The sequence below is a fragment of the Hippoglossus stenolepis genome, chromosome 2, assembly GCF_022539355.2.
Source record: "Hippoglossus stenolepis isolate QCI-W04-F060 chromosome 2, HSTE1.2, whole genome shotgun sequence".
Taxonomy (NCBI): Eukaryota; Metazoa; Chordata; class Actinopteri; order Pleuronectiformes; family Pleuronectidae; genus Hippoglossus; species Hippoglossus stenolepis.
The window spans coordinates 24,969,412-24,984,156 of record NC_061484.1 but is presented as its reverse complement, the minus strand read 5'-3'; the positions used below and the strand labels follow the sequence as shown (position 1 = coordinate 24,984,156).

General features: G+C 43.5%; 1 protein-coding gene across 2 annotated transcripts in view; it reads left to right on the top strand.

The window, feature by feature from the left end:
- The window catches only part of sdk1a (sidekick cell adhesion molecule 1a), a 231,817-nt gene that overhangs the window by 114,772 nt on the left and 102,300 nt on the right, over positions 1 to 14,745 (top strand). For both annotated transcript variants that reach the window (XM_035172087.2, XM_035172078.2), the window contains exon 5: positions 6,439 to 6,572. In XM_035172087.2, coding sequence (XP_035027978.1) covers positions 6,439 to 6,572 — 134 coding nt within the window. The remainder of the gene's footprint in view (positions 1 to 6,438; positions 6,573 to 14,745) is intronic.

The window sequence follows — 14,745 nt, the reverse complement described above, 5'->3', positions numbered from 1 at the left end:
TGGCTTATTATAGACGTGTGGAGTTTTGTGGTTGCGTTTTTTGTTTTCTGCCTTTTGTTGATTACAACATTAAAGCGAAAGCCGTCGTTTAATGTTTTAAATGTTTGAGGGATTTATTCAGAACTCTCTCTTAATGGCCGTCGCAGGAGAAATGCCGATGACAGTCCAGCTGTGGGACCCGGCTACACCAGCCTGCTTAGAAGCTACCACAACAAGTCATGCACATCACATTGCACTGGGGCTCAGAGTATAATGAGAGTCTCATTAAGAAGTTAAAGATGGACTATTACCTTTTTTTTAAATGAAGCAGCAGGTCATACTGGAAACTGTTTGCCAGTATTATTCCTATCTTACAGTGGGAGGCATGGTGGTTAGCAGAAAGGCACTGGGTTCGATCCCCACTTTGATCAGCGCCTCTCTGTGTGGACTTTGCCTGTTCTCCCTTTGGGTTTTCTGCAGGTACTCGTGCTTCCTCCCACAGTCCAGAGATATGTAGGTTAATTGGTGACACTAGGATGAGGTGTAGGTGTGAACGTGCGTATATAATTGGTTGTTTGTCTGCTGTGGCTGTGCAGCTGCTCTCACCTGAGAACAAGGGTGTCGAAATGAAAAGGAAGGTGTTCCTCAAACCACCACGTACACGTAACGCAGACTTTTCGAAAAAGAACCACATTCTCTCATTCATTTTAAACTTAGAGTTAAAGCCAGCCAGGGGAATCCACGTTTCGGCTTTTCGAAATTTCCTGATTCTTTTTTTTTTAGTTCTTACGTTTTGTTTTTCCATTTTCTCAGCAATCGGAAGCTTTCACAAACTTTTTTAAGGGAATGTGTTTTGGCAAAGAAAGAGAATTAAATAACATTCAGCAAATACAGTATGAAACACATCTTCCACCCCAGACTGTGTTAACAATAGCTTCATTTGAACTACTTGTCACTGTCAAGCTCCTGGCTGCACAACGTCGAGAGCTCCTGGCATCAGTACAGTTCTCAGTCTTAAACTCAGTAACACTGTTTAATCCCATTACAAAAACAGATCTGTCATATTTTACCTAAACTACATGAAACTGTTGTTGGAAAAGTTCTCCTCTTTGTTTTTTATTTTTCTCTGTTATCTACCAGAATCGTTCCTCTTTTTTTTGTGCCTCACATTGTACTGTTACATTACAGCAGCGTGGAGCACCTCGTGTCATCGAACGCTCCCAGCTTCTCCTTGTGCCCAATTTACCCCAGAAACATCTCCACAGGAACTTCCTGTCAGGCGCTGGCATCAGACACGAGGGAGCGCATCCTTTGAAATCAGTGAAAAACACTAAACTACCAGAGCTCTGTGTTCACGCTGAGTTTTCAAACAAGTGAAGCGACCGAGGCGAACGGAGAAACGCAACTTGACGGATGACTCAAACGTTTTTCCTCATAAAGTCCAAATAAGTGACAAGACAAAGTTTGCACTGTTTGTTTCCGACTTCAAGGGTTAAAAAAAATAACCCACATGAAAAGTCTGCGAAACAGTCAAGTGAAAATAGATCCTTCTACCAAGGAACTCGTTATGTTGATGCCTTTTTCAGTGATTGACTTCACTGTGACTCTTTTCTTTCCAGTTTGCAGTTGTTGTTTCGCAGAAGCCAAACAAGCTATTATAGCATTAACTGATGAATATTGTGCAGATGCTTCCTCAGCCTCTCTGCATTCAATCCTCAAGTATCACTCACTAGAGCACAAACCTCTTCTGAGGCCCAACAATTCAATTTCATACATTATCTCAAGGGCACTTTACATTGAAGGTCGAGACCCTAAAAACTTCAGAGAAACCCAACAGTTCCCACAATGAGCAGCACTTTGTCGACTGGGGAGAGAATAAACTGGAAGAAACCTCCAGCAGAACCAGACTCGATGTGGGCGGACCTCTGCCTCGACCGGTTTGGGTGACTGGAGATAAAACTATTCTGGATTTGCTTCTTTGTCCAGAGCTGTGCCAATTTCTTTACCTTTTGGCCGACGTCCCAACCGTCCACCAGGTTTAATTAGAATCTGTAGTTCTTGAGAAACCCTGCCAACAACCAAAAAAAACAAATTAGTGGACAGGGGCAAAAAACACAACCTCCTTGGCTCAGTATAGTTACTCTTTAATTACCTATAGTCCAAGGAGGTTGTGTTGTCATTGGTGTTTGTGTGTTGTGTGTTATTACCATGAAACTTAGGATGCTGTAGCAGTTGGGGAAGAACCTTTTAATTTTTAGTTTGGAGCCAGACATTTTTTTTTCCTCTTTCTTCAATATTGTGAGATACAGCATTTTTATTTTGACGTTTTCATCAATTTTCTAGGGAATAATTCATGAATCTAGATGGAAAAAAAACCCACATTTAGTGGACTGATATCTATGAGTGTTTGCAATTTGAAGCAGCCTGATTGAATTCAGCTGGGCCTGGCTGGATGTATGTGCTATTCCAACACCACAACACAACTCAAGCACACAAACATTTTAAACACCTCAGTCCTGTGAAATGCAAAATTTCCCTCTACTTTAAAGAGGATATTTTTTCCATCCACACACAGTGTGGCCTTCAGCAGGTACGAGCCCGAGCACGTTAACCATCAATCAGTCCCACAGAGGCTGTATTCATGTGTCCACCGACTGAGACGCCAACGCAAACATCCACTTTAAACGGCTGTGAGGAACAGTGAACACTCCCAACTGTGTGAGAGGCTGTTTGAGAAGGTGCACGTATGCATGTGCACACTCTTGTCTGCGTGGGTGGGTGCGCTGGCACTCGCTTTGGAGATGAAGCTGCCAACAAGCCTGGCTGTCTGGACTCGGTTTACAGTGGAGTATCCCTCCTTCTGCCCGACTGCAACACTCGTCCACCCCGAGCGAGTGTGTCAGACGCGTGGCTTGAAGGAGGTGGCACGCTGCCTATGAGAAACAGAGGAGGGCAGACAGGGCCGAGGTGGGTTCTGCTGGCAGGAGGCTCACTCCACAGATCTGACTCACGCACTTAGAAGAACTTATATATCAGAAAACACACTTGTTCTCCCTCGTCTATCCTCTGGCCTGCGACATGTGTGTGGTAATTAGCTTTTGGCATGCGCATGTGTGTCTGTGCGTGTGTGTGTGTGTGTGTGTGTGTGAGTGTGCATTCAGAAGTCAATCTTGCAGCAGAGACACCCGTGAGTGTTTATGAAATGAGTCTTGGGGCCAGGCACTAAATGAAAGACCAATCTGGCTCTGTGCTTCGGTTCAAAGAAGTCAGGAGGGAAGAGATAGGAGGTAAGACAGGGTGGTGGTGGTGAGGGGGGGGGAGGATGGTGAGACAGAGAGACAGAGACAGAGAGAGAGAGGGAAATGCTAAGAAAATTGGAAGAAACCAAGAAAGAAATGTGCAGATTGTAATCTAAGTAAGAACGTAAAATGGAATTGGAGAGAAAGAGTCAGAGAGGCTGTTTTTTTATTATTCGAGAGGGGGTGAGGGATACAGGGAGGAATGCCGAAGGATAAGGGAATAGGATCTAGTTGATTACTGTCATTTAATTTGCCTCTTCTGCCTGGGGATAAACTGCCACACACACACACACACACACACACACACACACACACACACACACACACACACACACACACACACACACACACACACACACACACACACACACACACACACACACACACATAAGCATGCAGAGTCATGCGCAGTTTTAAAATTGAGTTTGTCTTTAATTAAAAGCCAGAACAATTTTGTCCAGTTTAATTAAATGTAGAACTAAAAAGAGGGCTGAAAGTTGCATGTTGAATTTATGTTATATTAAATCCCTATAGTACATTGACATTCAGTCAGACTGAGGCTGCACATAGGCTGTTAATGTGCACGGATATTTGTATGCATGTGTGTGTGTCTGAGTCTATTGCAACTCTTAGGATGCGATGGTGAAACCCCCCTCTAGCTATGAATAGGGACGCTTTATTAATTTTCTTTTCAAGGGAATTCCAAATGAACGGAGGTCGTCTAATCTGGACGTCTTATTGGCGTATTTCAATCCTTTCCCAATTAAGTACGAATAAGAAAGTGGGAAGCAAATCGCTGCAGCCATCACCACAAAGTAATTTCACATGTAAATATTACACGTTAAATGAATTATGTAAATGAGGAGAAATACTACATGAACAAATACTTCAAACTTTTAAATGTTTTCAGATGTTAGCACAGTTGATAGACCCTCCCCTCTGTCACACAGCACAGGCAAGTGGACACATGCCTTCACTGTCTATTAATCAGCATGTGTCGGTGAAACAGACGTGATCAAATGGGCTGGTCAGTGCACTTAATGAGCTTTACAGCCATAAATTGCATTACAGACCTCGGTGAGGATGCAGAATCTATTACTGCTCCGGAATAAGTGAGAGAATGGGCGAAGCTTCTATCTCAGGCATTTAGATCTGGTTGGATGCACACGCACATACACGCACATTCAAAGCAACATGCACACACACACAGAGGAGACATGCACTCACTCGAATAGAGTGTCAGTGTTGGGGTTGAGGCTCGGACTGTTGTGGATGCTCTCCTGGGAAATCACCCCGAATAGACCTGAGGAGTTCTATCAGTGTGTGTGTGTGTCTCTTCTCTTCTCTTCTCTTCTCTTCTCTTCTCTTCTCTTCTCTTCTCTTCTCTTCTCTTCTCTTCTCTTCTCTTCTCTTCTCTTCACCTCTCTCTCTTCAACCAGTAGTTCCTACTCAAGCACGTCCATATACTTGATCATGTTCATGGGTGCATACACAGATTCTATAAGAACCACCCACCTACACATCAGTCGAATGTCTTAATCCATGTCCCATCTGCTAACCTGGAGGGGGGTGGAGTTAAGGGGGCAAGTGAGAGGTCTTGGCTTCACTTTTGAGAGATGTCATGTCGCCCATCTTTATATGTAGTTTGTGGATGCATCAATATCAATAATATATCAATAATATTCATTGCAGCAGGATTTGGGTGATCACATTAACTGAGTGTAGTTTGGGGTTGCTGCCAACACACGAGTTCTACATCATCCAATAATCAAACGCTAGCAAGTCGTGGAGATGCCGATGGTAAACTTTATTTTCATCCTTCCCAGCTGGATGCTGTTGGCAGACACGGTTCAGTACCTTTTTCCTTTTCATTCTCAGCCACTACAAGCCACGTGAAATGTCTCTCAAACCTGCCTGTTGTTTGCAACGCTGCTGTGACGCACAGTGTTTTTGTTTACTTGCCACACAGAGTCATTGATTCTAGTCATGCTGCTCTGTGGTCAAATGCAAACTGAGTGGAAACAACGTCCGTTCTGCACAGACCGGCACGGTGCAGGCCTCGTTCTGGAGCGCACCCATCTCTGATAGTCCAGCTCCAATTAACCGTGTCCACAGGAAACTACACATACTTACACACACACAGATGTTTCATTCAAAATAAGGTCTTACCGGATCTAAGTGTGTTTCTTATTCGAAACCAAAGTGTGTTTAAACAGGCAGTATTCACACTTGTGTTGCCAAAACGTTTGTCTCGCAGGGCTTCACAGTCCTAACACGCAGCGTAATTGTGTTATGAGGACACTGGGTCTATAAGGATATAAAAAGACGGTCATCTCCCTTTAATATGCTCTATTCTCCCTTTGGTCATATTGATTTTATTTCAGTGAAGGCTCAGGTTAGAATATTGGGATTTCCGTCCACTGACAAGGTGAAAACACAAAGTCACTAAAAAACAACCTGGGCTTCCCGTCTGCTCCACCAAGAAAAACATAAAAATCCCAGCGTAACAAATCTCTACCCTCCCCGTCTCCCTCCCGCTCTCCTCCTCTCTAACCACACTGTCTCCCTGCAAAATCAACTCCTTCCCATTATGCTCATTTAAAAGGCAGTGGCAGCAGCAGCGGCAGCAGCAGCAGCACACAGTCTGTTTGTCAGCGATTGTTTCTTATCTCCGTGTGCTCATGTGAGGACAGTGAGACAGTTGTGTTTGTGATTGTGCGTGTGTGTGTGCGTGTGTGTCTCCTTGTGTACCGTGCATGTTTGTGCTGTATTGATTGCTGCGGGTACGCGGGGGAAAACGAGGATGGATCAGTGAAAAGACGGAAGAACAGAAGATAATACGCGACGAGATTGGCCAGAAGAATGAAAGAGACACAAAATGAGCCACATATCAATCTGAGACAGGAGGAGAGATTTATTTAAGCTCTGTGAATCCTCTTTCCTTTCTGATGCTTGTATTCAACGTGTCCTCCCCCCTTTATGAATGCTAAACGATCCATGTACCAAATACTCTCCTCATGTCAGAGTCTTAGTTTGAGCTGTGTTCTTGTCTGAGTCGAGGACTAGGCCGAGGCGTGTTTCCCTTTTTCCCCTGCCAGTGCCGCGCTCTCTAATCCCTTGTTCTCTCGCGTGTCTTGTGTCTTGCGTCTCCGCCCTACAGAGCAATCAGTTTGGACAATCAGCTGGTCGTCCTGGCAACCACGGCAACGGACGCAGGACGCTACCACGTGGAGGCGGTGAACGAGATGACGGGCGAGAACGTGACGAGTGCCGCCGTGTACCTGAGCATCTCAGGTAAGAACACACATTTTATTCATCTGAAAGGTTTTGGCAGCGAACCAACAGACGCACTAATTAGCGTGCGCATTCAGAGCATCGGTTTGTTTCATCAGAGGCTGTCACATAATTAAATATGACTGATTGTGCATTAGGAGCTTCTCGGGCCCTTTGAGGAGCTTCACAAGTGATCTGTGTTGTAACTGAGGTTGAGGTTCAATCGGGCTTTAATGATCTGAATCTATTTTACTGGAAAAAAAACATTTATTTTTAAAATCTCTTCTATTTGTTGGCTCAGAGGACAGTTTTGTGACGCAGCCTAATTACTGTCGGCTGCCGTAGGTACAACTTGAAACGGAGACGAGCAGCACAACACACAAACAGAGGATTAAAGATATATGATAAATATCAAATATGCTTCAAACAAACTACCTTTTGTCTGATTCTGGGACGAAGTGATGATTCTGAACCATTAATTAAGAAACTAAAATTAAGGATGTCATATAAATGAAAGATGGGAGATGGGAGATTCTATCAACTGGAATGACTTGATGCAGTTAGATTGTCCCAGTATAGAGGAACCACCACTGTCTCGTTAAGAAAACTAACTAATTCTTCTTTTTGCTAAGGACATAAACTTCCTTTTTGGACTGCGCATTAAACTGTGAGGAGCCAAACTGTATTGTGGCTTTAGAGCAAGTAACTTTTAGCACCGACATAATCTGACGTTTGTCATTTAAAAGCAACTGTCAGCTACAGAAAGATAATTCTGCTGACGTGACGTTTCAAACTTTGATTAAAGAGGTTAAAAGATTTGATGAACTATTTAAGACACTTTAAGATTTGCAAATACTTCTATGTGTATTTTTGTTCACCTGGAACTGGTTATCAGAACCCAACTTTAAACCAGGAACAGTAGATTAGACTATAGAGCCGGTTATGAATAAGTTGAAGCTGAACTGCGTCAGCTGTGGTTCAGATCCAGTTGCTGCCAGTTGTTCAATCATAGAGGTTTTTTTCATGTTCGATGTTTGCAACACACGTCTGAGATCGATACTGATACTTGTACGTCTCTGTGTTTGTTCACTTCCCTCCTTTTTTCTCTCTGTATGTTTCCTGTGTCTCTCCATCCACACTTTAACACAAACTGCCCTTTATTTTTTTACTTCTCTCCTCTTCTCTTCTGACCTGTTCAGCCCAAATGTCACCGCATTTGAACGGTACAAGCCTGCTCCGTGTTTGCTTTCATATCAGAACAATGGACGTTCTGAAACTATTTGCAGGGTTGAAGTCTCAGAGTGAAACAGCTCTGCCAGTTGGTGGAAACAGTTTTTGTTATGTGCGGTTTCTTCTGTCAGTCTGCAGAAGTCCTTCCATCTCTCAACTACAGACCCAGTCTCTTAAACATTAAATTAATAAGTAGCTGTAAACCATATCCAGAACAACAGTCCCGTCCCAGACACTGTCGGCTGTTTATTATGTTACAGTGTTTAAAAGATAGACTTGTTATGTACTTGTCCTGAATTTCCAGGTCATTTCTTTTCATTGGATCATCTACATGTGGCCACTCTGCTGCAGAAGGTCATTTTTAAATCAGTGAATATTACTGAATGACACAAAGAAGCTTATAATTACAAGGTTTTTTGGTGAATGTGTTTCTCTCCCGCTATGTTTCAGCCTCAGTCACGTCCTTAATCCGTGGATCACCTTTTCACATGAATCCTTCTCCGTACCTCTATCGTGTCTCCTCAGAGGCCGGAGGATAGAGCGCTCACTCTAACAGTCTCTCCGCTGAAGTGTTCACTGTAGTTAAATGAGAGAGGGAGGGAGCGGTCTGTCCCTTGTGGCTGTATAGAGTTTTAATTAGATTCTTTTTACAGGGTTGTATCCTTTGGTATCCTTTGTCACACACACACACACACACACACTTACACAGACCCACACAATCACATAAATATACGCACAGCACCTTGTTAGAGCTGTCAGTGTAGAGTGCTCCCTTGGGCGTTTTTTAGGAATGGTAAGGGTATAGTTAGGTTTCGCTGATCAGACTTCGGCCATAAACGTCAGCCTGTGTGCGTGTGTGAGTGTGTGTGTGTGTCTGTTTATCATTTAGTGTTGTGTACAATAAACATTTCTTGGGTAAATAACCTTTGCTATAAAACAGAATATTTGATTCAGTTATTTGTTATTGAGGCTGTGGGAGGAAACGAGGAAAGAGGAATTAAATACAAACGAGTCAAAATGACACACAAAAAAGAAAAGGATGGAATATAAAAGACAAACAAGACCAAACAATGAAAGAGCAGGTTTTCTCTTCTTGTTTTCTGGATCAGTCTTCACTTTCTGTGGTTATGGATCATCTTTATGGCTCAGTCACATTGGTTATAACACTCAATACGCATTATTTTTGCCAGGCCTGACTCGTGTAAGGAAAATTGAACAGTAGCTGATGAATTTGGCCGGAAAATATATCTGTATCGATAGTTTGGGTTTTTCTAAATCACTCTATCCTCTGTTAGAATCACAGCTACAGTGTAGATCTAATGATCAGGATCTGCCAAGGTATTTCTGGCAGGACATTTGAGCGAAAAGTAGAATCAATTTTGTGCAAATGAGATTAGATTAAAGTGAACTGAAGTGACGAAAGGTTCAGCAGGTTAAATGACGCGAGGAAATATGTGAATGAACTTGAGCAAATTGTGTTTTTGTTCTTCCCTGCCTCCTCTTTTGTGTGTCTTTTTTGTCTTTCTTCTCCACCTCCTTCCCCCTCCGTTTCCGGTCTCCTCGCTTTCATGTTTTTTTTTATCCCATTAAGCAGCCGGTGCAGGATCAGACGACTGAAGTTCGTAGCTGTCAGTCACATTTTCTATTCCTAAAAAACCTTGTCTTTCTTTTCATGAATTCCGCAGACTAAATGAGATACCTATTTCGTATTCTCCTCTTTCGCACTTTGATTCAGACGTTGTGCACAACAAAGACGAACAAGCAAGAAATAGGATTGGTAGAGAGAAAGGAAGAGAGACGGGGGAGAAAAAGACTCGATGAAGTGAGTCATGGGTGCAGATCAGGATACGACCTGTTAGATAGAAGAACGTCTGAAGGGGGAAATGTCTCTGTCTGTTTTTCTTTCCACCAACACAACCACAGGCACTTTACAGTGAACAGCTACACCTGGTGTGAAGACGTGACGCAGCTGATCAGATTGCAAATGGACAGCCCTTGAGCGCATGGAAGTAAATTCTGTATGTGGACTAAGTGCTTTAAAGTGCATTTAGCCATTCAAACAAGGAGGTCACACAAAAACTATTGGTTGGATCACCAGGAAAACTTGGAATGATGTGAAGTGAAGTCTCTGTATCTGCTTTTATTCTTTTATTCACATATTAGAGGAGGACGTGATGTGAAGTTTCTATATCTGCTTTTATTCTTCTTCTTTTTTGGGACAAACACATATCAGAGGAGGACGTGACGTGGGTGATCTGATCATTCATGAATTTAACATGAATAGACTCAGAGATACAACCTGGATACGAGTCAAGCGTTTATATTTAGGTATAAATTGAATCTTGGGGTTGATCCACAAAGCTTGTACGAGCGCAGGAAAAGCGGCACACGGCGAGTTGCATGACCCGCCTACTTGACATATCCATTATCTGCATGTCCCTGACCGCTATCCTGTAAGTGTGGCATATACGGCCGAAAATAAAAAGCAGTAACTGTCACCCGCGGTTGAGCCGGAATAGCCACAATTGATAGCAGCTCAGCAGCTTGGTGAGAGGTCACACACAGTAATCACTGGAAGTACAGCCCGCCTGTAAAATAAACAGCTCCTGGGGCTTTTTTATCACGGCCGACAACGTGTGGCTCCACGAGACGTTTCCACTCACTCTAGTTCAGTCATCGCTGCCGACTGAACCTGCGGCTGATTGGGCAGAAGTTGGATTTTGAATAAAATGGAGGTCGAGGTATTCTAACTATGTTATTCAAGGAATATCAAGTCAGTGCAGCGAATCACATCAACGCAGCAACTCCAGGGAGAGAGGACTCGAGGTGCAGCGGTGGGTGCTGGTCATTTAATCCGTGTGTGAGTGTGAGTGTGTTTTTGCATTAGAGAGAAACAGAATTCTAATGGCCTCAGGGTATTTCTGTTAGTGACAGGAGATGAGGATCCCTCCTCCAATTAATTAAGCTCCATGCATATACCTGACATAATTTCCCGCTCTTTCTCTTTTCTCCCTCTTTACCACGCACACGTTCGCAAATACCTCGGCCTGTCAATCAGAGCAGCAGTGGGTCTCCCTGCTGAGTGTCTGCGTGTCTCTGAGCTTCTCTTCAGTTCACAGCGGTGGAGGCCTTTGTAGATTTGTACTTCAGACCATTACAGCGGCACAATATCCCCAAAGAGAGCACTCGCAGGAGGGAGACTCACACACACACACACACACACACACACACACACACACACACACACACACACCATGAAAGCACACAGACATGCAAATGTACACGCATGTAAAGGATGCACGCCTAGAAACACTCGGCGTAGCTGGGCACCATCAAAGACGTGCTCTTTGCAGAATAAAGAAACGAGACAAAACGGCTGGAGCCATTAGACTCACCGAGATAAAGAAGTGGAAGCGTGATAAATATAATCCGACGTGTATGGATCTCACAGATGAAACAAGAGGAGGGGTCACGCAGGGTAGACAGGAGAAGAGGGAACAGAAGGCAGGATAAGAAAAGAACGAGTGGGAAGGGGAATGTGTCGGGCGCATAAATGCTGATATAATAACTGTGAGGACTTAAAATGCAATCTCAGCTCTGGGCTCAATAGTTGATCAGCTGCCTTTATCTTTTCTAAAGAGAAGACAGTAATGTCACGCCTATTAATGATTGCTGAGCTTCGAAAAATAGCTTTGAGTAATACGTCCGTACATCGAAGCCCTGCGTGCAGAGTGCTTCCTTTTAAAAGAGTGATCCAGCAGTTTTGTTTCTCACTTCCATAAAGTTCGGCGACTTGCAAGACACAGACTATAAAAAAAGTCCGTGCTGTCGAGGCTGAGATGTCCTGACTTTAAGTCCCTAAATGCAATTTATGGCATCTTTTTCCGTTGGACCCTCGCCGCCTCGTAAACGCTCACATCTTTCCAATATCCAGTACGTAACAGGATATCTCATTTCTCCGACTTAACAAAGCTCCCTCCACAACCTCAAAAGATCCTCACAGGCTGAGTATCGCTGTCCCTGACGAGGGAACGGAACTTGATGAATAAAATCTGCGGCGTTCCCCTTTAAAATGCTCCACATAGCGTATCTCTGTAATTACTGCATGTACTGGCTGAAGTCGAACCAAACTCCTGTTCTCAGAAATGAGACAAGGAAGTTGGAAGAGGTTGTTAGACATTTTTCGGCTTTGAGGCTTCATAGTTCTGCACGGCATTGATTTGTATTGTAAATTGGATTCTGCTGCATTTATATTTGCAAGAACTGTATTCAGTGATGTGGCAGAGGAGAAGGCAAACAGAGGAAAGATGACGAGACGGTGACGCAGGTGGGAGAGCTGAACAGGACGCGTCAGCTCCGAGTTCATAAATACTTTGTTAAAGAAAAACTCTGTCCTTTCATAACCCTAATCATTGTACGTCTGCCTCGAGGAGGGTGTGGTAGTCTGAGTTTGATTACCTCGGCTTGGTGATTGGACGAGAGTCTGTCTGAGTTTGATTACGCCCCCTGTCATTGACTTCCCGGGTCTCCGCCACGTCTACATCACCCTGTTTCTCCCGTTTATCCTTTGGTTCCCTCCTGCCGCCATCAAGCAGGGGCCCGGCCCCCCCCCCCCTTCGGCCCCGGGAAGTGACCGAGTGGCCTTTTCAGGAGCTGAGACACAGACTCATGTAGCATCTGACTCAGTTGACCCCCGCACAACCCAGACACACTCGCACGCTGTCGCACACACACTCGGGGGATCTGATGGAGAAGGAGATATTGGTGTATGTTTCCCTTGGAACATTCAAACAGCATACGTTTGGCCCATGACACACAGGTTACTACTCTTTTTGAAAATCTTTTAAAAATACATAGTTTTTAGTATTCGTTAGACACCGTAACCTGTTTTCAGTTTTACGTTCGTTTTGGTGACGACATTTGTGTTAATATTTTTGCGCGTGTGTGTCTTTGTTTCATTTAGTTCGTTCCCTAATCATCTTCCCTCCCCTCCAGATGTTTCCGTTCCACATCACTGACTCTTAAATGAGAGCCCACTCGGTGTGTGTGTGTGTGTGTGTGTGTGTGTGTGTGTGTGTGTGTGTGTGTGTGTGTGTGTGTGTGTGTGTGTGTGTGTGTGTGTGTGCGCTCCAGGTCCCATCCCAGTTGTTCTGCGGCGCGTCTAATTGGAGGTATTTTAGTGTCCCTGGAGAGAGAGTGTGTTGTGGAATCTGTGGTTTGTGTGCATGCATGTGTGTGTGGGTGTGTGTGTGTGTGTGTGTGTGTGGGGGGTGTGTGTGTGTGTGTGTCATTGCATCATTTGAAAGCTCAAACATAAAGAGTCCTGTGTGTTGTCAGGTTGTTTGCAGCACTGCAGCTGTCGTGATGTGATCAAGGTGTTGACTGCATGACGATGTGTTGATTACATTCTGCCGCACTATGTCCCGACAGGCTCTAAAGATATAACATGTAACAACTCCTCATTAAAATGTCTCAGAACAACCAGACCTATCTTACATATGTTCTTGACATGTGGACTTGCATCGTCCAAACATGTTTCCATCTATGTTCCAAGGACGTTTCACTTTGGCCGCGGTGGAGGTCACCCTTTAGTTTGAGCCATATCTGCTTTACGCGTGGCTTTGCTCGCCTCCGCTATAACGTCCAGGGCCATGAATGTATTGGTCACTCAAGTTATTTGTCTTATTGTTTAAATTGAGAGACCCCTCGTGGCTGAGGTTCCATATCGTACGGTTAAGGAACACCACAGACAGAACATGTGTGGCACAGTTTGCTCTACACCCACAGTCTGCAGCTCCAGTGTTTGACAGGGAATACGTCCCTGGAGTTTCCAGTCAAACCAGTGAGAAGGGGAACGCCATGAGACACGAGGAGCAGCGAGACTCTCAGATGGGTTTTTTTTTTGGGCTCGTGACCCATAAAAATAAAACAAACGCCAAATTGAAAACTGTGTATAAACTCTCCACCCCTGATAGGAGCACAGGTGTGAGAGCGCTGAGCGGTGACACAAAATCTTTTCCCTTCCCTCTCAGATGACTGCTCTTAATTAATTACCAGCAGAATCTATGGCACTGTTAGGAAGCAGCTGCCAATTATTATTTAACAGCAAGATAAAATGGCTCAAAGATTTTATAGATATGCGCAGATGCTCTTATTTTCCTTTTAGTTACTGTATATAATTTATTTTTCGGTGGGTGCTAAACTGCAGCTGATCAGAAAAAACACGTGATTAGAGAACATTAATCGTAGTAATGGCATTTTCAAAAATGTTGGGATCGAAGAAACAAACATCGCACGTACACAAAGATATAAAACAAGGAAGATCCTTGTGTTACCACGATCAACAACAAGCCACTCGATTAAGCTGTTGAATGCGTTTGATGACACTCAGAAGCTGAATCAATGCTGCAGACTGAAGAAAGTGAAATAGGGTTCTGTTTGAAAATTGCTTGAAAAAGTGATGAGAGCCTTAAAGGAGCAATCTGTAAAAAAAATCCCATTTGTACCTTATGGACACGTTAAGTGTTTAAACAATTTGTCAATTTAGTATTTAGTGGATCAGCACGTAACTAATCTGCAACTATTTGGATATTTGATTAATTCATATTAATATTTCTAAAATGGTTTCAATTGTATTCGCAGTTTTGTGTTGCTACTACTTCTATTATTATTTTAAATTGTATTAATATAACGATGCTCAAAGAGACGTTACCTACGTTAAAAACAGAGAAAATCCAATGACTAGATATATAATTAATTATGTCCAATGAGTTGGGGGAGAGACGGCTTTGTCGCCCTAGTTGGGTTTCGTACTTGTAATCGAGCAAAGTAAAGACATTTAAAAGAGTCACCTTGGATTTGGAGAAATTATAATTTTAAAGAGAATTTCTGAACCAAATAACTTTTGGTTTTTTTTGGGGCTCTTAACCCAAAGCCTGGTTTCAGTGGCTACACAGACCTCTGC